General features: G+C 39.1%; 1 protein-coding gene across 2 annotated transcripts; it reads right to left on the minus strand.

Annotated features, from left to right (window-relative positions):
* Positions 1-649: 649 nt before the first annotated feature.
* Mix23 (mitochondrial matrix import factor 23) lies at positions 650-24,240 on the minus strand. Of its 2 annotated transcripts, none has more exons than XM_020168003.2 (5): positions 24,102-24,240; positions 10,277-10,402; positions 6,421-6,567; positions 2,141-2,200; positions 650-959 (listed from the first exon to the last, which is right to left on the minus strand). In XM_020168003.2, the coding sequence occupies exons 1-5, from the start codon at positions 24,150-24,152 to the stop codon at positions 909-911; spliced, it is 435 nt and encodes a 144-aa protein (XP_020023592.1). In that variant the 5' UTR covers positions 24,153-24,240; the 3' UTR covers positions 650-908. The 2 variants fall into 2 exon arrangements, with proteins under 2 accessions (XP_020023592.1, XP_073929372.1); XM_074073271.1 differs by having other exon boundaries at positions 2,141-2,230.
* Positions 24,241-24,475: the final 235 nt, after the last annotated feature.

Raw genomic sequence — 24,475 nt, forward strand, 5'->3', positions numbered from 1 at the left:
CTGTCTGGACTTCAGAACTACAGAACTAACTATGAAATACCAAACAGATGTAACATTAACTGGCTAAGCTTGTAATAATTTGTTAATAGCAAGAGAAAAAAAAAATAGCAAGAGGAAGCTAATGTAAGAACCCATACTAGAAAGTGTTTTTCTTAAATGACTAAACCCTGAAATTACAGGATTATTATTTTTTTAACTAACTCATTCACTATCATGTAAGCCCTCCCCTTCCTTTCTGAATTGTTTTATTGCTTCCTTTTTCAACGTCCATGGACAACAAAACACCCCAGATCATTTTTAACATCTGAAAATAAGATAAATTAAGGTACTAAGAGAAAGCTTCTTTGGACAGTATCTAGCTTATAATACTGTCTTTTTATAATAAACCCACAATGATAAATAAAAAAGGACAAACTCACAAAGCATGGTAGGAAACATCTGTTTCCCAAACAAGCCTGGGATACAGAGGGAGACCCTGTCTCAAAAAACCAAAACAAGGACAAACTCACCAATGACCAATGACCAGTAAGTTCCATATCCATGCTAATAAATTTGCAAAAGTAAAAAAAAGGTATACTACAACCAGATATTAAAACTATGTATAAATTCTCTTATGAGAACTTACTGTCTCAACTTGAAAACCATCAAATAAATTTGTACACCAAGTCAGAAAATTATTTTAATACTTACAAAACATTTTTTTTTTTTACAGAATCAGTATAAAATAGCAGTTGATTATTTCATAATTATCAGAATTACTTAGACTTGAGGTCTTAGCTAAGTGGGGCTGAAATCAATAAAAGGTCTTGGACTGTTGGCTCAGAAATCATCATAGGAAGCCCATCCTGCTGATGTCTGTCATGCTTAGCTCTGATGAGATGATCAGGTCCTTTAAAAAAGTATCTCTGTTATTCATTCTTCGGTGGCTTGAAGTGAATTCGACAGCGTTCATTAAACACCTAAGATATTTAAACAGAAACAAGTCACAGAATCATCCTGTATAAATGAGGCATGGATCTAAATTCATTTGGACATATTAGGAAGATACAATATTTTTGCTTCAAGTCAATAGAAATAGATCAATTTCTTTACTAGGCCAAATTACATGCTAAGTGTACACAACCTTGATACCTATTTAAAACACAATTTTAATATTTTATTTACCAGCTAGACTGGTCTTTTGCTAAACTGTATGAATGTTTATAATTTTTTGGCTTGTTTATCTTGTTGCCTAAAAAAAAGCAAAACAAGTAGCATATCATAAATGTTTTTAAAAAATGCCCTACGACTGAATGTCAGTATGAGACTGTGTTAAATAAAAGTTCTGCTACAGCTATTCTAAGAGAGCTGAAAAAAGAGTAAGGAAACTTTTTGGTTTGATTTGAAAAGATTTCCAACATGTATTACAGGGAAGAAAATGAAGCATAGACACTATACTTCTGTTTTTGTAACAAAGGGGGAGAAATATATACATGTAAAATTAGAAAAGGAACAAGTATCTGATAGATGTGTCATCCTTTCAGATGGAATATGTTAGGAGAGGAGTGAGAGGCGGAATTTTACTGTACATCCTTTATGTTTGTTTTGAGACAAGGTCTTGTTTTGTAGTTCAGACTGGCCTTGAATTCACCTGATGGTTTAGGATGGCCTCAAACTTGCCAACCTGCTGCCTTACCTCCCAACAATTGGGATTATATATATAGTAAGAACTTTTGTAAATGTCACAATGTACCTCCTGTACGACAATTATATAATAATAATAATAATAAAAAATTTGTGTGAAGTAATAGAGAACAAAAAGCAAATTTTAATAATTAACCACTCTCAAGGTTCTCAGTTCACTACAGTAAAAACTCTAAATAACAAACACGCCCATAATTAGTGTTAGGAGACATATGGAATGTCTCCGATTCTGTTACCATGACAGGTTACAGAATTCTCCCACATGCCTGTAAAGCTAAATGTTATATTTCTACATAGAGGTTAACAGCACCCCTCCACCAATAAAGTTAAAGCCCCCATTGCTTGTCAGTAAATGATCTCTATTCTCTTTAGAGCACCCAGGCACTCTTTTTGTTCCCTCCCTTGGCTGGTTCAGTTTCCTTTCTACTTATTTCCAAGAACCAACATTTTTTCATACCTTCCAGCTCCTGTCATTTACCACTTCTTCAACATTCAATTCTGACTGCATCCACTTCAACTGTGAGAAAGGGAGGAAAAATGTTGTGAACTGTATAAAGAGTAAAAATGAAATAATTATGCTTTGCCAACAAGAGCAGCTGCTGCTTCTGAATCTTTGACAGTAAATGGTATACAACTCCCTCACTTCATATCATGTTAGATTCTATGGAACACTGGTTCTTGCTATACAATCAACTTAAGTGCTTAAAAAAATCCCAGTGCCCAAGGGGTTAGCAGAAGACACATAAATGGCCAATAAAACCTAATCACTATGAGGATATGGGAAAAATGTATGTTAATACACATTTTTAGTAAAACTATGAATGTAGTTCATAGTTCATGGAATTTCAACTTCCATGTTTGGCAATTTGGCAAAATTTATCAAAAATGTATTTTTATATGTCCTTGGACCCAACAATTCTAGTTCTAGAAATTGATACTATAACTACAGACTTACAAAGATGGCACAGAGGAGTAAGAAAGGACAGGCAGATAGAAAGCTAATTTGGAGGGAGAATAAAGAAAGGCATGAGTTTCCCATACCTTGACCACATAGTCAGAGGTCCAAGTCTAACTTTCTGTATTACTGCCAACCTAATTACTCTATTATAAAAGTAGCCAATTCCACTACAAGGCCCAGATGACAGGACCCATAATAATCTGGGTCACATTTGATCAGAGAGACTTGAAAGAAGCTACCTTGTTTCAGGAAAGGGCTTGAAAATATTCAGGAAAATTAGGGAGAAAAAAAAGCATGAACTATATAGATTAAGGCTGCGAAGAGTTTAAAATCAGGATGATTTCCTTGGCTGAAGTCAAGAACCCAGGCCAGCCTTAGGAAAGAAAAAAAAAAAAAATGCCAGTAGGCTAGACAAGATCTGGGCCACCACAAGTCTAATACCCAGGCCAAAGATCCAGACCAATCAGGAGACTTGAGGCTTGAGGTTTAAAAAATCTGCATGCAATAGAACTTAGTCCTGATCCAATGGCTCCCGTAAACTCCCTTCAAACACTTACAACTAGTGTCAAAGTGTGGGCAGGTACAAATGGCTGCAACTGTGAACTGAGGGGAAGGACTGCATTTCTGACATCTAGTTCTCTGCCGTGGAGTAGAAGAAACAAACCTGAAGAAGTCCCTAAGCAACCAGATTTTAATGGGTCATATAACCAAAAATCACTAAAGCTTCATTAGTCTGTCAAGACCTAGACAGATTGCCAAAGAAAGAACACTTAAAGAAAAGAAAGAAAGAACTTCAGTTGAAGAACAGTATAATATACTACTAAGAGACTTCATAACTGCTTTCAGATATTTAAAGGGGTGTCATGTAAAGAAGGGTTTACACTGTTCAGCTCCAGAGGGAAGATTAAGAAGCAGTATTCCCACAATAAAGAGGGACAAGTTTTTGCACTAATTAAGAAAATCTTTGATAAAATAAAATAAATAAATAAATTTACATAAACTTGAAAAAAAAAAACAAAAGAAAATCTTTGAATAATTGGAACTATTCAGAAAGAGAAAGCAGTGAGAGAAGAGAGTGCATCCTCTGGTCTCCAACCCCAACAACCTGCCCTTTAAGTAGTGGCTGAACAAAGAGCAGAAAACACTCGCTGGTGACATGATAAAAAGGATTCCTGTAATAAACAAGTCTCAGAGACTCAAGGAGAAGAAAAAAGCTGCTACATTGTACTGGCCAATTATGCTAGTTCTTATACACATCATACAATTTAATGTTCACAAAAATGAAAACATAAGAAGTTACTAAGAATCAATCACATTTTAGAGACTGGAAACCAGAAGTTTCAGTAGAATCAACTTATTTCTTTAGTGCTTTGTAATCCTTGTTTTGTCCCCCTCTATTTAGAACACAGAAGATATCACAGCCAACTTCTAATATAACTGTATCAGTGCCATCAACAAATTGTCACCTCTGGAATGATTATTTTTGAGGTTCTGGGTCTTAAAGAGATAAACTTCCAGCCAGGAAGGTGCACTTTCTGAGTTAAGGATTCATGTAGGGAACAGGGAATTTTTAGAGTATCATCTCTGTATATAAATAAAATAGGCTCAAAAAAAAAAAAGCAAATCAGAATTTGGCTATTAGTCACAGCTTCAGGTGAAGAAACTGAACCGAGTGGGAAGAGAGGGGTTAAAGTCCCAGCTTTACCACTTATTAGCTACTGACTTTGGGGATGTTAATTAGAGTCTTGGTTTCCTCATACAAGGAGGTAGAGCTGGAACACATTTTTTTCTTTCTTTTTTTTGGAGGTATTGGGGTTTGAAGTCAGGGCCTCATGCTGGCTAGCTCTACTACTTGAGCTACTCTACCAGCAGGTCCCATAATCTTCATAGTAAATTTGGAGATAAAAACATTTACTTTTCCTTATTTACTGATGTACTTCATGGTTGCCCTCTAGCCTAATATATCATCAGGCTAGAAAGCAACCCTTCCTAACTCAAAGATAGCTTTCTAAACACATCCTTGCAGCTATCATCCTGGCAATTCTTTCTGGGCACTAAGGGCAAAGGGACAGATCTGAGAGCTGAGGGTGACACAATCATTCCCAAACACTTGGTGGTGGTTAAGTTCTGAACTTTGCTCTCCATTACAAGTCACTTTACTTTCTGCTGGTATTTACAAATAGTGAATTTTCAGTTCCTGATTGAAATCTTGCCTTGCACTTTCCTTTATCATCACCTTCAAGAAATACAAAATCCAAAGCTACCTAGACTTTGTCCAGTATTATATGAAGAACATATGAGTCTTTATTGAACATGGAGGGAAGGGTAAGCTAACATAGTTTAAGTTCACTGTCTGATGACTCCATCAAGCCTGATACACACCTAAATACAGAATACACATCTGAAGTAGTGGTCATGAAAAAAAGAGCAGGAAAAAGTGGCTGTATCCAGGGAAACATTCAAATGGTGGAATGACTGATAAAGCCCAGGAGCCTGGCAACTCACCTATGTGCCACTGCTAGGCTTTTTCTTTTCTACTAAAGGCTTGAGAAAGATGGCAAGATTCCCGTCAAAGTTGGACTTCAACTACTAAAGAAAGGGCAAATTTAACAACTGCTCAGTATGAACAGCAAGATTCCTTTCCACACTGGATTTTTCAGTCACCTGGCACACAAAAATCTGCTAGTCACTTACCGTGCCATCTTAAAGTAACTACTCAGTGATCATGTAAGAGCAAGCTCCTGTTATTAAAAGACAGCAAATGTACTTAGGGTAAAGGGGTACAATAGGTCCAAGATACTTTGAAAATTGTTCAGGAAACTATTTCAGAAATGCGGGAAGGGATAAATGAGAATGATGGAGGGGGTGAATTCAACTATGATGTATTGTAAGAACTTCTAAAAATAGCAAAATAAAATTTAAAAAGTGAAAAAAAAAATAAAAAAGGACTTTAGATCTGTGAATTTTGCTATCTCTGGTGGGTAGAGGGGTAAGGTCCTAGAACTAACTCCCAGATTACCAAGGAATGACTGTGTGCTATATATTTCAACTGTTGTTTTGACATGTCACATACCAGGGATATAAAGAAACAGATCTGTTGTATTAGCTACATTCTGAGTTTCATACCCTATCTACATTATGCTTGACTTGGGAAAATAAGGCTTCCTCTCACACAATCTTGGGTGAGTACTGCAGGGATGTTGGATGAGTAAAAAAATGGTTGCCCAAAGAGTGGTCCATAACAACTCTGACACATTAGGGAAATAAATTCATGAGGTACTAGTGCATCTATTATATTCAAATAATACTATATTTGTATGGCTGAGGAAAGTAACATTCTGAAGTTAAGCAATCTGTATTACATTTCAGATGTCTTCAGAATGAAATCAGAAATATTTTCAAAATATATTATGAAATGTTTTTTCTCAAATTCAGTCTCAGAAAGCACATACAGATGTGTTTTTCCTAATTTCTGATGTGGTGTTGACTTGTATTGATTTTTGTCTTTAACAGTGGGGAACAAATACAGGAATGGAAGAAAATGTGATTGCATGCTTATTTTACTATACTGCCTCTGTTTGTGAAATGAATATTCACTTAGTAATTTATATCTAAATGTAATAAAATAAGAGCCCGCAAAAATGAATCACTAATCTCCTGGGTACTTTTTTTTTCAGTGCTAGCCACACCTTACTTGAAATTTTGCATATTAAAATCTGCATTTATTTTCAAGGCTATCATCCTTTTTATTTAAGAAATGTAAATTTTGTTCAACTTACCTTTGTTTGTTCTTTTCTAAGTTGCTTTAATAATGCTAAATCGTCCAAATCCTTTTCTCTCTTTTCTCGGAGGTTTTTTACTACTGCTGAGGTCTGGGCTATGCAAGTTTTTATAACTCTTTCCCTACTGGCATGAGCTGTCATCAACTAAAAGAACAAAAAAATGAAAAAGGGGGGAGAAATCACATCAGTTTATCACATTTTAGTATCAAAAAATCCTTATTTTGAGAATTCAGAAATTTAATATGCTGTAAAAATTGAATCTATGGAAGAGAAGATTGTGCCAAATTAGCTAACTCATCTAAAAACAGCTAAAAGGGAGTGCCTCTGAAAGGTTGGAGGGATGAGGTCTGGAGTGGCTTCTGCATCAATATGTCCCAGTATTACCTGCTCCTCTTGCTGCAGTCCCCCTGCTGGGCTTTTCATTTCAGTCTTCACCTCTACACACTGTTTTATTCATGTGTTCCTCTATTCTCCATCTACATTCTGAGCCACTTATTGCTATTCTTTCTCTTTTTTTATGTTCCTTGATATTTTTTTCAGTCTCATGTTGTCAACATGGAAAGAAATCATAAACTAAATGATATAGAAAAGATCACAGTTACAGTAAGAACAAAGACTGGAAAACAGTGCTCTTTTCAAGGTTTAAAGTGTTAAGTACTGATAAAGAAAAACATTTATGAAGCACAAATTAGTGTTGATTGAAAGTAAGGGTATCTGACAGAACTCTTGAATAACCTTCACCTAGTGTAACAAATCTAATAAAGCATTTCTCTTCTTTTTTGTCTTGATTACCAAGGTAGACGGTCATGTTTCAAGAACACTTCTATGATCACAGTCAAATTCAAATAATACCCCAAACATTTGTTTTTGTAAAGTACAGTTTCAAGTTCATACACTTCCTTCCTTGATCAGTAATTTTTATGTTTATCTTGAGAATAATAACGGAAAGCTAGAATCTCACTTACTATGAGTATACTTTTGAGGTTTACAATTTTTATTATTTATTTATTTATTATATTTTTTTATTCATATGTGCATACAATGTTTGGGTCATTTCTCCCCTTATTCCCTACCCCTTCCGTTACCCCCACTTCCCCTCCCTTTCCCCCCAACCCCCTCGCCACCCGGCAGAAACTATTTTGCCCTTATCTCTAATTTCGTTGAAGAGAGAGTATAAGCAATAATAGGAAGGAACAAGGGTTTCTGCTAGTTGAGATAAGGATAGCTATACAGGGAGTCTACTCGCATTGATTTCCTGTGCATGTGTGTTACCTTCTAAGTTAATTCTTGAACTAACCCTTTCTCTAGTTCCTGGTCCCCTTCTCCTGTTGGCCTCAGTTGCTTTAAAGTATCTGCTTTAGTTTCTCTGCACTGAGGGCAACAAATGCTATCTAGTTTTTTAGGTGTCTTAGTATCCCCATACTTGCCTCGTGTGCTCTCACTTTATCATGTGATCAAAGTCCAATCCCCTTGTTGTGTTTGCCCTTGATCTAATGTCCACATATGAGGGAGGACATGATTTTTAGTCTTTTGGGCCAGGCTAACCTCACTCAGGATGATGTTCTCCAATTCCATCCATTTACTAGCGAATGATATAACATTTAGTTCTTCTTCATGGCTGCATAAAATTCCACTGTGTATAAATACATTTTCTTAATCCATTCATCAGTGGTGGGGCATCTTGGCTGTTTCCATAACTTGGCTATTGTGAATAGTGCCGCAATAAACATGGGTGTGCAGGTGCCTCTGGAGTAACCTGTGTCACAGTCTTTTGGGTACATCCCCAAGAGTGGTATTGCTGGATCAAATGGCAGATCAATGTTTAGCTTTTTAAGTAGCCTCCAAATTTTTTCCAGAGTGGTTGTACTAGCTTACATTCCCACCAACAGTGTAAGAGGATTCCTTCCCCCCCCCCCCCCCATCCTCGCCAACACCTGTTGTTAGTGGTGTTGCTAATGATGGCTATTCTAACAGGGGTGAGGTGGAATTTTAGTGCGGTTTTAATTTGCATTTCCTTTATTGCTAGAGATGGTGAGCATTTTTTCATGTGTTTTTTGGCCATTTGAATTTCTTCTTTTGAGAAAGTTCTGTTTAGTTCACTTGCCCATTTCTTTATTGGTTCATTAATTTTGGGAGAATTTAGTTTTTTAAGTTCCCTGTATATTCTGGTTATCAGTCCTTTGTCTGATGTATAGTTGGCAAATATTTTTTCCCACTCTGTGGGTGGTCTCTTCAGTTTAGAGACCATTTCTTTTGTTGAGCAGAAGCTTTTTAGTTTTATGAGGTCCCATTTATCTACGCTACCTCTTAGTTGCTGTGCTGCTGGGGTTCCACTGAGAAAGTTCTTACCTATACTTACTAATTCCAGAGTATTTCCTACTCTTTCCTGTATCAACTTTAGAGAAGATTTATAATTTTTAAAATTAGTGCTTCATAAGAACTTTACATATTAACTGTTATCATTAACATACTAGGTGTTACCATCAGGGAATGCAAATATTTCTCTGGCAGCTATAGAAGGTAGCTAGGTCAGGGACAAAAGTAAGTCACGGAGACTATGAGCAACCTGATGTTTCAGACCTCTCAACTGAGACAATAGTTAAGAGAACTCAGTGGTACTTACTAGCTGAGTACTTTGCAGGTCCAATCCTTGGTGCAAAGCTACTTGAAGTAATAATAATAGCAGGAGCAAACACTAACTATACAATACTTATTACAATAAGCACTTTATATTATCTCACTTAATTCTCTAACTACACTATGAACTACTATCATACTGGTTACAAGTAAGGAAACTGAGGCAAAGTGGCTATATAACATGCTCAGGGTCACCGTCCTGGGAAGCAGCAGAGGTGAGATTTAATCTAGATCTGGAATCCATGCTGTTAATCACAATACTATAAACTTCTAGGTTAACAGGAAGATTGTAAATGTAAACAACCAAATAGGAGAGGTTATATGGAGTGACGGGGGGGGGGGGGGGAATCACAAAGTGGCCAGAGATTTCTAGTTCTTTAGTCACCGATAACTGAAGAAACAGGCTCAGAGTAAATTAGGATTTGGACTTGTTCTCCTATTCCCAATTCCTGGGTTCTACTCATTAAGTTCACCTTGCAATTTTCTAAAACCACAATAGTTACCCAATTACTCACACTTTACTATAGAAGCAGAACAAAAATCTCAGCAGTTAATGCTCTGAATTTAATTAATATAAATAAGCTTGTCCAAAATGACTTTTTTCACATTTGAGAAATGCATTTTGGGTTTACATAATACCTTTTTTTTAATGACTGTGAATGCAAACGGTAACATGGTGGTAAAGCTTTCCTTCTCCTTTTGGAAATTAAAAAGAGAAATAAAGGAGGCAATGAAAAAATATACATGAGAAACTAAAACCTCAAGAAAGGACAATATATCTATGGCTTTCTCTCTCAGCCATCTTCTATCTGCTTCTATTCCCTCTTCCTGATGAGGGAAAAATATAAAAGGTGTGAAGGGCTTTAATTCTTCCTTCCATCAGCTATCTGGCCTCTTTAGATTGATTCTGTCAAATCCTTGCTCTTATTTCTGTCTACTTTACTGCTTTACTCCCCACGTCAACACTTTGTACACAAACTCTCCTAAAGTGAAAGGCTGTGAATGAAGAGGCCAAAACAATGGCTCCCATTCTTTGGAACCATCTCTTCACAGTTTGTAGAAACCAGATCAAAATCTTTATACACCCTGAGGTGTGGAAAAGAAACATGAAAATGTCAGTCATTTATTTAGTTCACAATGTCAAAGGATTTCTTATTTTACCTGCAAAGAAAGGTACAAAAGAAGCACAAAAGAGAGACACAGAAGATACACTTACCGACTCATAAAGTTGTTTACAGGTTTGGCTGGCATCAATTTTCCCTGCAAAGGAAGCTGTTGGAACTGTAGTGTTTAATTCATGTACTATTCTGTCATCAATTGTCCTCATCACCTTGAGCAATTCCTATATGTATATAAAACAAAAGGATATAACTTGAATGGAATGTTAAATGATACAATTTTAAGTATTTACTTAAAAAATAAAGTCTTGGGTATTTTCTAACTTTTAAATTTAGGAATGAGGAAACTAGTCCAAACATGTACAATCATAAGAAAATCTTTATTACAAGGATGATAGCTAGGTTATGAAATAGTAACTCTAACAGTGGGCACCTAGTCTGTCTCCTCAGCTCAACTATGATTGTCTTAAGGGTTAAGATTGTTATATTCATATTAAAATTCCATCTGCGGACATGTGCTTAGTAAACAATGTATATCATTCCAACTCCAGCACAGCCAAAAAACTGTTCTTCTGAACTTGATTACCATTCATTCTCCATAACCACCAGTGTACCCTCTTACCTATCATTGTAAAATGTGATGTTAGGAAGAAAGAAATACGAGAAACTATTACTAGTTGCTAATTCAGAAATTAAGTTATACCCTAGGGTTTCATTTTAGGCTTTTCCTTCTTTAGTTTTTTACTATGATTATATATTATTTTTGTCATAAAAACAAGTAAAACAAAACATGATGCTAGAGAAGAAATACAATTTTTTCATAGTTCTCTTATTCAAAGAACAAGTAGGAATTATTTTAGTAATGCTGGTTCACATTTCCCCCCAAAAAAACCTCCAAAACAACCCAAAGAAAAATAATACCAAAATACCAAAAGGGCATGGAACTTAGAGAGAATGCTGAGTGGCAGAGAGTGTAATCAGCAGTAGAGCATTTGCATGGTATGTCAATACCATACAAATACAAGTCCATCTCAAGTGACTCAAAAAACAAAAAATAAACAAAAAAACCCCACAAACACTGGTAAGAATTACCTCCCTAGGCACAGGGCACTTCTTTTCACTTGTCACTAGATGAAGGCTGGACATCAGCAACATTCTGTTACCAGTTAACAGAAACTTTGGGACAAGTTGCTAGCAATATACTTCTCCTTTTCTATTGTTTCTTAAATTTACAAAAAACAAGGACTGGGGTGAATGGCTCAAGTAAATTTAAACCCCAGTACTGCCAAAAACCAAAAAAAGAGTATTAATGTAACATTCTGGCGACGACGAAGGGACCCAATCTCTTCTGAGCCAAGACTGGTATAGGTTGTGCCAAACTGGGAAAGGCTGCCTAGGAATGTGACCATGAGCATCTGGTACTCCAATGGAGTCTGTTTTCCAGGAGAGACCCCCCCCCTCCCCCCGACCACAGTCTAGCTATGGTGGAACTCTCAGGCCGACCCTCTCTCTCTCTCTGTCTTGTTAAGGAGGATTTCTCCTTTGGGAAACTAAGGGAAAGCTCCAAGCCCATTACAGCTGTATGGCAGGCAATCTGAGGAAACTCAGAGGCCAGACAGGGGATTATACCATACTGCCAATGCTATGTGGGTGGAACCCGACTGCAGTGCACTGAGGCTTTTTCTTTTTCCTCTCCTTAAACTCCAACTCTCTCTCATTCAAGATCTGACCTGCTTAAGAGGAGGTCCGAAAACAGCTGATCTGAAGGAAAGTTTGTCTTCAAGCCACAAAAGGTGTTCTGGCCAGGGCACTCCCCAGTGTCACCCAAAGGCTGGAGATGCAACTTCCTGACCTGCCCTGAGGCTCCAAAGGCAGTTGAGTCTCAGACCCCTACAGCCACGTCTGTGGCAAACAGACAATCAGATCTTTCATGGTTTCTGTGGCCCGAGAGTGGAGGTCATCCCTTGCTTCCAGTGCTCCAGTACTACCTTTGGGCAGGATGGACCTGGGCAGCAGTGCTGACCAATAATCCCTCATGCATTGAACCTGGAAACTCTCTTTTCCCCCAAACCTCAGCCTCTCCTTCCTTTTTCCCAAGCAGTTCTAAATAGCTGTGGGCTTCCTTCAGTGAGTTTGGAAAATATATCTGTTCTGCTCCCTCCCTGATCCCGCCTTGTCTTTTATCTCTGTCTTCCCCTCCCTGAGCTTACTGGAATCCTGGCTTCCCATGAAAAACTTGTAGCATGGTACCTTATGACTTAAGTTATTCCAACTAGTTTACCAGCCCTCTGGGTTTGCCTTCTCAGTTACTAGGAACCAGCGAGGCAAAAGCGCTTACAAAAAAACTGTGGCTGCCACCCTCATGCCCTAACTCTGCCCACACATGGGGAGGAGGGAAAGCAAACAGGCGCGCTCACGCACAGGGATGGTGGCCTACTGGACACAGCAGGAAGACCTGCCATAGCTAAGAGAATCCATAGAGAGGACCCAGAACATCCTAAGCCACCAGCCACACATGGCAATGGCTGTGGCCCCACCACCACTTCCCCAAATTGGTTGAGAGGAAAAATAAACGTGCGCAGGCGCTTGTACACAGGAAGGGGGAGGGGCGGCAGGCCACAGGATGGGATCACTCATCACAGGCATGGGAGGGGGCAACAGCACTTTGCTCAAGCCCAGCTCCCGGCCCCACCTTACGCATTGGGCCTGACCGACCCAGCCCTCATAATCTAATTATTATCTCAAGGTTATGGTCCCAGAAATAGCAAAATGGACATTCTGTGGTCTCTAAACTTCTCATTTAAAATTTCCTATACTTTTGGCCTCAGCATAAATTTTCCCTCCAAATATTAGCACTAGTCGTCCCTTATGGTACTGTTATTGCCCTGGGACACCCTCTGAATGCCCTTCTCTAACTTTACAGATGATATATTCCTTTGTTAAAGAGGCTGCCTGCTGTTAGATACAAGGCAGGATCCTAGTGTTTTTTTTTTTTTTTTTTTTTTTTTTTTTTTTTTTTTTTCTCTTCTCACTGTGCTGGTCAGGTGCTCTAACCCAACTAGTCCACTTTCCCTAGTCCTGACCACAGATGGGGGGGAAGTCACAAGACAGGGACACCTGGACTCGTTAATAAGGTCATTCCCAGTCAGGACGCTGACAAGAAGGGAACTGACCCAGTTTATTGTTGTCGTCTTTCTAGATGGGATCTGCCCCCTTCCAGTCTTCTGGCTTGTCTATTAAAATGTTAAAAGGAAATGTTAGGAGCTTTGTACTGAGGCCTGACCTCAGTATACCTTAGGTGACCAAGAGAAGTGGCCTTCACAGAGGTCCTTAAATTACAATACCATACTCCAATTAGACCTTTTCTGTAAAAGAGAGGAAAAAATAAACTGAGGTCCCTTATACAAATTTTCTCTTATCTCCGAGACCACCCAGATTGGCTCCACAATTGCTATCTAGATACTCAAACACTGGCATTCTTTGGAAGCCACAGGATAAACATGGGGAAGGAGGCCCAGAAATGTCCCTTATCAATGACAAGGCCCACCTCTACTGCTCCACCCTATGCCCTACCTTCTTAGCCACCCTAATATTCAGAACCTCCTAATAGGTGCTTTCCCCTTCAACAGCCAATGGTAAGAAGAGGGCAAGTCTCCGTCCCCTTCCAGTTATCAGATCTAAGGAAAATTATAAAAGATCTGGGTAGCTAAACTGATACAACAGATCAATACATTCAAGCCTTTATCTCTGTGATCCAAACCTTTAAATTGGCATGGAAGGATATTGTGCTTCTATTAGACCAGACTCTGTCCTCATTAGAAAAACAGTGGGTTCTGGTCCACGCCACTCAGGTTGGAAATGATTACCATTTACATTGAGCCCCAATACCTGTGGCACCCATGGGAATGTATGTGCGTATACCTCCAGGGGCACAGGCAGTCCCCTTGACAGATCCACACTGAAAACCAGAACGGTAAAGGGGCTGGTGATATGGCTCAAACAGTGAAGTGCCACTTTGCAGGCACAAAGTCCTGAGTTCAAATCTCAGTACAGCCAAAGACAAAAAAGACATTTGGGGAAGTAGCTCAGTGGGAGAATGTCTGCCCAGCTTGTGCAAGGTCCTGGGTTCAATTCCCCAGCATAGCTAAATAAAAAAAAAATGGTGAGGAGGATAAATGGCGTTAATGCCACTTCTCCACCTCATAGTGGAAGGGCTAAAAAAGGCCAAAGTCAAACCTCTAAACTATTCCCAGGTGACTGTAGTACAGCAAGGCCTTGAAGAAAACCCCCTTACCTTTCTGCAACATCTTAAGAACGCTATCAGAAAGCATACCACAGGGGACCCAGAGTCACAGGGAGAGGTTCTCCTCAAAGATAAATTTCTAACAGTCAGCCCCAGATATTCATAAAAAACAAAGTGTGGCTGAAGGAAAAAAGTCATTGGATCATCTAATACAACTAGCCATGTCTGTATACTATAACCGGGACATTACTAACAGAGAAAGATAAGAGACATCATGACCTCATTGCTGCCCCTACCCGAATGGGGCCTGAACTTGCTACCATGGTGGACAGGAGAGGCACTTCCATAGAGAATTCTCAAAGGGGACAGCTCGTGAGACAGTCCCGCCCCCAACCAAGACCCTGCCCTCTCTACAAAGGTAACCACTGGAGGTCTAAGTACCCCCATCTCCAGATGGAAGGCGAGGTGCCACCTCCTATGGATTGATGGGTCCCGGCCTCCTGTCCATACTCCACTTCTTGGAGCCTTGGGGTAGCCATAATGGCAGAAAAGCAAAAGTTCATTTTCCTCCTAGACAGTGGAGCTGTTTTTCTGTCTTACCATTCTCTCCTGGTCCCTGGTCCAATGACAAGGTTATTGTTCAGGGCATATCTGGCCAGCCCCTAGAGCACTGCTTTACCTGGCCTCTGGCCTGCTCTTGGGGAGAGCTCCTCTTCTGTCACTCTCCTCATAGTACCTGAAACTTCACTATCTCTGCTGGGACGGGATTTACTATCTCAATTAAAAGCTCAATTTCTCCTCCCCCCATCAGGCAGCTATCTCTGCTGCCCCCTTCTTCAGAACAAATAGATTCCACAGTGTGGACTGATGAGACGAGCGTAGGGCGAGCCTGGATGGCCTTCCCTATTCAAATAAAACTGAAAGATCCCTCACAGTTTCCACAGCCAAAACAATATCCCCTCAAGCTGAGGAAGGATGGGGCCTAAAAAAACCAAGGGCTACTAATAAGTTGCTCCAGCCCCTATAATAAATTTAAAATTCTCATAAAAGTTAATTTTAAAATACAAGTTACAAAGTAAACAAGTCAAAAGGATATAGATAGGTATTGAGTATATTTTTTGAGAAGTTAAAGGAAAAAGGAATTTTTTTTTGGATGAGAAAGGATTTTGTAAAGAAGGGTTTGTCCTAAAGATTGTTTCAAATATGGAGAGGAGGGATAAGGACAAACAATCAAAGGGTTTAAAATGTTATATAAAGGTCTGAGTAAATCTTAAAAATGTATAATAAAAGCTACAGTGTACGATAAAGCTAAAGTTGACTGTAATCTAAGAGTTGCCTAAAAGATTGTTAGGGTCATGTCAAACTAAAATCAAATTCTCTATGTCTATAAAATAACGAGGTTATCTTAATATTGTTGTGCTCTAAGTAACGTATAAAAAACTGTTATAGGAAAAGATTTTATCAAAGAAATTTTATTAAGCTTTAAATACTACTAAATCAGAGTTCATTTATGTAATGACCACCTTATAACTGTGTGGTGTCTATACTTTAAATATGGTACAAATGTTTACATAGTTAAAAGTGTCAATTTATATAAAATAATGAGCTAAAGCTCTCTTTTATCCAAAAGTGTTACATTTAACCTAAATCCTGACAGCCCCTGCCTCCCACAGGTCACCTACCTAGGTGTGTTCTTAAAGGGACAGACTCACTCCCTAAGTCACGAGGGAATCAACCCAATCCTCTCCCATACCATAAAGCAGCTTAGAGCTTTCTTAGGAGTTACAGGATTTTGCAAAATCTAGATCCCTAGATATACAACCCTTACCAGACACCTTTTTATGCTCCTACTAATATTCCTATTTGGGTCTTGTATAATAAACGCTCTCTCCAGATTTATATCTCAACAGGTCCAACAGATCAAACTCCAGCTTTTAGTCAAGGAATACTCACCTCTGCCTAGGCATGAGCCCTCCATCCCATTCTACTAGTGGGCCCCTAGAGACTACATGGGTCAACCCCTGAGACAAGTACCCTTTCCCCTATCTCTTCATTCCCCCATTGTCAGCACGAAGCAGCTAGATGAGTCATCATCACCCCTCTCCCCAACAAGCAGTTGGGTGCTTGTCTCAGAGGGGGGATTTGTTGGGTCTGGAGACCTAAGGCAGATGAGTGAGTTTCCCATCCCCCATGGAGGACAGTATCATTCCTGTATCCTGAGGAGATGGAGGCCTGCATTCCTGCATCCTAAAGGAGAGATACAGATCTGGCACAGCAAAATCAAAATGCTCTCAAGACTGTTCCCTTCCAATAAAGGTGCTAACCAAACCAGTACACCTGAGAAAGCCCATGAATCCATGGCCAATGAAAAAAACCCACCTAACCCAGAGTTAAAACGTCCATAAAAACCCCAGCCTTCACCTGTGCAGTGAGCCACCAGCTTCCGGGCTCTGCTGCAGTTCCATAGCTGTAGCCTTTCCTTTCTCTCTAATGAATCCTACTTTATATACCGGCTTTGGCTCATCATTCAGCTGCCTCATGAGCCGGTTCTCTGGCCTGTGAAGGCAAGGACCCTCAAAATCGGCACGTAACATAATGGACTTTTCATGATCTCAATCTAGAAACAAAACAGCTTGTAAAAGGCCCGTAATTCAGAATTACAAAACTCAGAAAATGGCAGGCCAAGGCCTAACACAAATTCATTATCTTGTTTCCTTTTCTTGCTAGGGGACAATCTCAACATATTCACAGGCAATCACCATTTTCAACAGTATGCTATATACAGTAGAGGAAACATAATGTCCATAACTGGAAAATTCCAAACAAATGATTGCACACTTACTGGGTAAGTAAGTTAACAGACAGAAACCAACCACCTTGCCAACTTAACTACTATAACTTTCTTTTTTAAATGCCTCTAAAAAAAAAAAATCTCTCCTAAAACCTTCTTATCCTCTGTTTAAATTGAACTCATCTTTTGAGGGCAAGGTTTAATTGTACTTTTTGAGTAAATTTTCCTTGGCCATAAAAGCCCTCAGAAATCTGTGGAGAGTGGATTATGAAAAGCCTATGAGAACTGGATGTAAGCAAGGCGAGATGTGGCTCAATTGCTTTTACCTGTAGACCGAGATAGGAACAACCCTGGCCAAAATCAGAAAAAAGCAGAACGGCTGTATCTCCTAAGCTTGCATTCAGAGAAGCAGGAACGCAGGTTTCTCCTGTTACAATGTCACGCTCCTCCCCAAGAACCTCTGCTCCATCCTGTTTGCCACTGTTTATAGAAGGCCCACTGAAGGAGGGCTGGGGGTTTTGCTTGGAGGGTTTTTTGGGCTTTTGGTTTGGGCTTTGGCTTGGTTCTTTTGCTTTGGGCTTTTTAGTGTGGGAAGCTTTCAGAAGGGAAAAGAATTCTAAAGGGAAATTGCTGAAGGGAAAAGTATGGCTAATGAGGGGTTGATAGAAAGTCTGCACCGAGAACATAGGCCTTAGAAAAGAAAGCCAAAGAAAGAACTTTAACATAGGCTTTAGAAGCTAAAAAAAAGCCAAAGAGAACATAGGACAGTGCAAGACAGAGGACTCAGACTTTGCAAGTCTGAGCACCCAGGATTTAAAAAAGCTAAAGAGAGAAGGCTAAAGAAAAGCTGCAAGCCTGGGGGCAAAAGACTTTAAGAGCGATTGGGCTAAAGATAAGCTAAGAGAAAACATGGAAACAGTAAGAGTCTCAGGAAAGGTTTTAAGCAAGATTTTAAAGAAGACTTTAGAAGCAAGGTTTTAAAGAGCTGCAAGGAGTAGGGCCTTAAAGAATAGAGATAGAGAAAAGAAGCATTTAGGATCGGGTGTCTCCACCTGTCTTTTCTGAATCTCCAGTCGCCCCCAGTTAAGCACAGTTAGGTTCAGTAGTAACCAGGAGCAAGAGAAGCTTGCTCAAACAAAGGAAGGAGCAAAAAAACAGCTCCACCCTCCAGAAATCTGCCTTAGATAATGCAGAAGTTAAGAGTACCACAGAGTTCATTCATCTATTTACTCGCTAACACTCAAAAAAACATATTTCAGGTGCCATTCTCAATACAGGGCTACAATGGTAAACAAAACACAAAGGGTAACTGTTCTATGGAGCACAATTCCTGAAAAAAGACAAACACCCCCATAAACAAGGAAATGTTAGATACTGAAAAAAAGGAAAAACAAAGGCCATGGAATGAAAAGTGACTGAGTGGTGGGTTGGGGCTACTTTGGGTAAGGAGATTGATAAATGCCTCTCTGAGTTGAAACCTAAATGATGTGAATGAATCAACTGTAAGAACATGTGGGGGAATAAGTAAACAATTATCAGGCAAGAAGAAACTCTGCAGTGTTTGAAGAATTAAAAGCAGGCAAGTGTTCCAATCAATTTCCAATAATAATAATAATATAAAGACAAGTGGGCTGAGAGTGAGTATGGGACAAAGCAGTATGAAGTTAGGTCAGGATATACTAAAACATGGAGAACAATAGACTGTGAGAACAATTAAGAATACTGGTATAAGAACAAAAGGGCTTTAGTTAAAGGAATGATATAACACTAATTATTTTAAAAAGATAACTTTGGCTGCTGTATAGAGAATAACATAGAGAATGGAAATAGCCTATGTCCTATGGAGTCTATCCAAGATAGAAAGATGCTCTGACAAAACAGTAGCTGTCAAATTAAGGATAGGTAGTTGTATCCAAGATATATTTTAAACATAGAGCTGACAGGATTTGATGAATTGGTGGTGGAGGTTGAGAAAAGAAAACAGGATGATAAGCCAAAGGCTGGTGGCTCAGGCCTATAGTTCTAGCTACTGGGGAGGATGAGATGGGGAGAGTCACTGTTCGAGGCCAGCCTGGGCAAATAGTTTGTGAGACACTGTCCAAAATAACCAGAGCAAAATTAACTGGAGATGTGGCTCAAGAAGTAGAGTGCCTGCTTTGTAAGTGTGAAGCCTTGAGTTCAAACCTCAGTGCCGCCAACTGAGCCCTGACCAACTGGTGGGGGAAAACTGGGGAAGTAAAAAGACTTGGAAGGAGTGGGAAGATCAAGAATTCTATTCTGTAGGGTTGATGGGCATCATATCCATAAAGGAAATAGAACAATGAAACCACTTCTAATTGCTTTAAGTGGTATGGGGGGGAATGTACAGGGAGTTTGTAGGGGTGATCTAACCAATATACAACATAGTTATTTAGAATTGTCCCCCTGTACAATGAATATATATGTTAATAAAAAATGAAAAAGAAAGTTCTATTCTGACTCACAGGATATTTGATATTAAAGATTATTAATTGTATGTGACACTGGTATTGTGCTAAAATTACAATCTTTTAGAGACTGAAGTATTTACAGAAAAAGATATGGTGGGTGGAATACGCTCCAAAAATAATCTGGCTATGATGGGAGGACAAGTGGTAGAAGACTGTAAAACAAGAGTGGCCATGAATTGACTGTTGGAGTTGGAAGTTGGGTACTTGGACGCTCATAGTACTAGCTCTCCTTTAGTGTTATGTTTGAAATTTTGTCAGAGACATATGCATATGTGTGTTATATTCCAAACAGTTCTGTTTTGGACTTAAGTTTGAGTTGTCTATTAAGATATTTGAGTAGAGTGGAAAAAAAAACCTGCCTGACATTGACCAGGCTAGAATTATATGAAATGAATTGATGTTACATCAAGCCATGATGCTAGAAGAAATCACTAGTGGAGAATATAGGGAGTGAAGAGTGCAAATGATCAAGAAGGAATCCTAGCACCTAAAATACCACTTCTGATATCACAGAAACCACAAGAAGATTTAAAGGAGTTAATAGTCATACTGAATCTAAGAAGAATTACAAAGTTTGACTTTGAGCCATTTAAACAGAATGCTGAATGGGCTGAAAAGTTAATATGGCTTAAGAACAAAAGAGTAAGACAAAACATGGTGAGATGAGACCCACCATTGTAGGTTATGTTATGGCTTTTGGTATTTCCTGAGTCCTAGGGAATGAATGAAATGTTTCAAGTACAGTGAACTTACACAATCAGATCTGTGTCCTTAAATGTTTGCTTAGGTTAAAGTATGGAAAGTGGATTGGAGAAGAACAAGAGCAGATGTGAAAAGATCAGTTAGGGGACTAATATAGCAACCCAGGTGAAAGATGACACAGCCTACCATTTCCTAGAGTTTTTATTGACTCTGAACTTTAACCAGTTTTTGAGCTTGAACACTGGCTACACTTTAATCGATACAGCCATATTCCTTCAATAAAACAATTTGGACATCCTATTAAGGTCCTTATACAGCAATGGGAATTTATTTGCACTAAGTAGGAATGAGTCATCAATTTTTGCAGTCTTATCAATGGAACTTACAAATACGGAATGTCAAATACGTAATTTTTCTTTGTGTACTAATGAATTATCAAGATACGTTCTAAAGCTGGCTTTCAATATGGGAGACACTAGCAAGTAAGGTTATTCAGATTAAAATTCAACACAAAAAATTTAGTTCCTCAGCTGCACTAGCATATTTAAAGTGCCGAAGAGCCACATGTTAATAGAGGCTACTACATACAGACAGCAAGCACCTTTAGGGAAGTAATGAAGGTTAAATGGAGGCCAGTCAGGCATGATGGCATGCACCTAGTTCCAGATACTGGAGAGGTTGAGAGCATTGCTTGAGAAAGGAGTTTTGGGCCAGCGTGAGAAATATGGCAAGATTCTACTTCGTTACTGGGGTTTAAACTCAGGGCCTTGTGCTTGCTAGGCAGGGCCTCCAGCCCTTTTGTGTTCTACTTATTTTTCAGGTAGGGTATTACATTGTTGTGTGGGGCCAGCCTCACACCATGATCCTCATACCTCTGGCCTCCTGCATAGCTAGGATGACAGGCACATGCCACCACACCTAGCATATTGACTGAGATAGGGGCTTGTTAAATTTTTGCTAGAACTGGCCTCAAACTATGATTCTCTCCAATCTCCATGTCCTGAGTAGCTAGGATTACAGGTATGTACCACTGTACCTGGCCAGATCCCACCTCTTAAAAAACAGTAGAGAAAATGGAGGTTACAAGGTATATCATTAAGAAAGAATTGGTGTCCTTATATGAGGAAGAGAGACCAGAGATTCCTCTCCATTTGTGTGTAGGCATAGAAAAGAGGTCATATAAGGGCATAGTAAGAAGATGGCTATCTGTAAACCAAGAAGAGAGGCCTCATCACAATCATGACAGCATCTTGATCTTGAACTTCTAGCCTCAAGAAGTGTGACAAACTAAATTTCTACTGTTAAGCTACCCAGGCTGTGCAATAAATTGTTGGATAAATGTTAACATGGAATTCTAGGCACTCAGTTTTAAACATTCTTTTTTGGATTCTATTTCACTTTGAAAAAAGGTATTTTTCTAGAAGCACTAGGTCTAATTTTTACAAAAATAAATTACAAAAGTTTAAAACATTTTAAAATCTCTCTTAAACTTGGGGTTCAAATGATAAGAGCACCTGACTAGCAAATGTAAGGCCCTGAGTCCAATCCCGAGTATCACCAAAAAACCAAAACAAAGTAACTTAAACTTAAAATATGCAACTAATGTATGGTGAAAACCTAAGAACAGTATTTGAGAGAGACAGAAGTAGGGACCAACTAGGAAGGGGCATGAGTAAAACTTTTGGAGGTGATGGAATCAGTCTTTATGTTGATGGAAGTTTGCATTACAGATGTATGCCAATGTCAAACTCTATGACCAGGACTCTTAAAAGATTTGTACTCTTTGTTTTATGCAAAACAGTAAGCAAATACCGAACTACAATTAATTATATGCATGTGACATATTTAGAAGTACAGTACACTGATGTTTGTACTTTCAAGTGCACCAACAATAAAATAAATAAAAATAAATAAGTTTAGTATACTGATGTTTGTAATGTACTTTCAGGTGCACCAAAAATACATAAATTGATGGATGGATTTAGATGGGTAAATAGATATGTGGTCAGAGAAATTGAGCAAATCATTGATTGTAAACTTTATTGTGTACATGAGCATTCATTGTACAAGTCTTTCAATATCTCCATGGTATTTAAACATTTTCATAATCCTGAAAAAGGGCACCTAATGTCTTTTTTTTTTTTTTTTTTTGTGGTTCTGGGGTTTGAACTCAGGGCCTCATGCTTGGTAGGCAGGCACTCTACCACTTGAACCGCTCTGCCAGCCCATACCTAATCTTCAAAACAAAAAATATAAGCTGAGTGCAGTGTCCTGTAATCCCAAATATTTGGAAAAGTTCCAGAGAAACTATCTAAAAACTTCCCCCAGGTTTCACTAATGAGACTCATTTCATGATCCTCTTTATAGAAATGGGATGGTTAGGAAACACCGTATAGATTTTGTACTCTTTTCATCTTATCTGGCCATCTGAAAGAAAAATCTTCAAGCACTGTTTGATATTTTATCACCTCAAAGAGATCCTATGATTTGGTTTTAGAGATTCAAATAATTATAGGAATGGAAGCAATTTTAAATCTTACTAACACAGCCTTATTTTACAAATTCAAGTTAATTCCCAAAGGAGTTAAGTGATTAGTTTAAGATTACAAGGTTGTTAATGACAGAAGCAGTAGAAGACCTGAGAACGTCTAATTTCCTAAACAGTGCTCTTTCCTATAGACCTTAAGGTCACCACTACTCCATTATATGAGCTCAAGAACTCAAGTAATGACATAAATGGGCGGGTTAGCGCATATATGAGTTCAGCAGCTGTTAAGCTGATCTAGTGTGAGGAGCAGCTGAAGTGATGAAGAGGGTACAAATAATGGCGGAAAGACCCCACAGAAACTTTGGGCAAATGCTGTTTATCAAATAAGCCAGTCTATTGAGGATGTCTTCAAGAATACCACTGCCTACAAACCATTCAAAGTTATGACGCTTACTACGATAGGTCGATGACACGTGAAATGGCTTTTTCATTATCTTTAGCTAAAATACATTTTTAAGGACATGGTTAACTCAACTTTGTAGACAGCAGGACACTTATGCCTGCACTGGAACAAATAGCTTCCATAGCAATTTGGTCAAAATCCAGATCGTAGTTCATGAATTCATGGGTGAATAAGCCCATGTTAGAATATCTTAAAAAAATACTTTTTTGTTACATTTTTTTGTAAGGACTAGGAAGGCAATAGCACTTCCGAACTAGAATCAGAATTAATCCTCCCTCCAAGCTTCCAAACATTCTAGCTCACCAAAATGGGAAACTGTATAAATATTTAATTTTCTTGTGTTAAGTAAACAAGCCTTTTCACTTTATTTCCTCCCACGAAAGCTCAACTTAAAAGTAGAATGATGGTAGAGGCTGAGAACCGAGTTCAGAGAACTGCTTCAAGAGTGTTACCATTCCTGCTCAGATTCACAGTTCGGCTTTGCCACCGTAGGAAGACCCGTAGTTTCCAAGTCAAGGCCTGCGCAGGGCAGGGAGAGCTAAGACCCCTCCAACCACCTTACCTCAGAGCTGTATGCTCCCCAAGGCCAAGCCCGCGCCCCCCATGACCTCCAATCGATCAAAAAAAGAAACTTGAGACGCCTACTTTTTCCACAACAGGTCTACACTCTCTCCCATGTCAGAGCAGGGAGCAGGGTTTGGGGACAAAAGGAGGGACAAGCTTGCCACATGAGGAAAACCCCATCACCTGGAACTCGGCGAACTCCTCACAATTCACACTGCCACTGGGCGCCGCCATATTGGACAAACTCGAGGACCCCGCTGCAGGCCAATCACCGAGGAGCAGAGGTGTCCGTGGCGCCGCCTGACAAAAAAAAAAAAAAATCCGAGCAAGAGCGCTGAAAGCAGGGATCGTCTTTTTCCCAGCACACGTCCACTTGAACCCTATCACCTTACTGTCTTGCTTTTCACTTCAATCCCTTTAATGTGACTCCCTGCACTGACTCAGATGCGCGGACCATCCACTGTTATCTTAAAAAAGGGAAACAGTCTCCTGGCCATACCAACCCAGTCGTTCGAAATCTAGGAAAGTGAGCCTTTTCTGATCTTTCCCACTCTAGC

This window comes from Castor canadensis, chromosome 5 (assembly GCF_047511655.1).
Source record: "Castor canadensis chromosome 5, mCasCan1.hap1v2, whole genome shotgun sequence".
Lineage (NCBI taxonomy): Eukaryota > Metazoa > Chordata > Mammalia > Rodentia > Castoridae > Castor > Castor canadensis.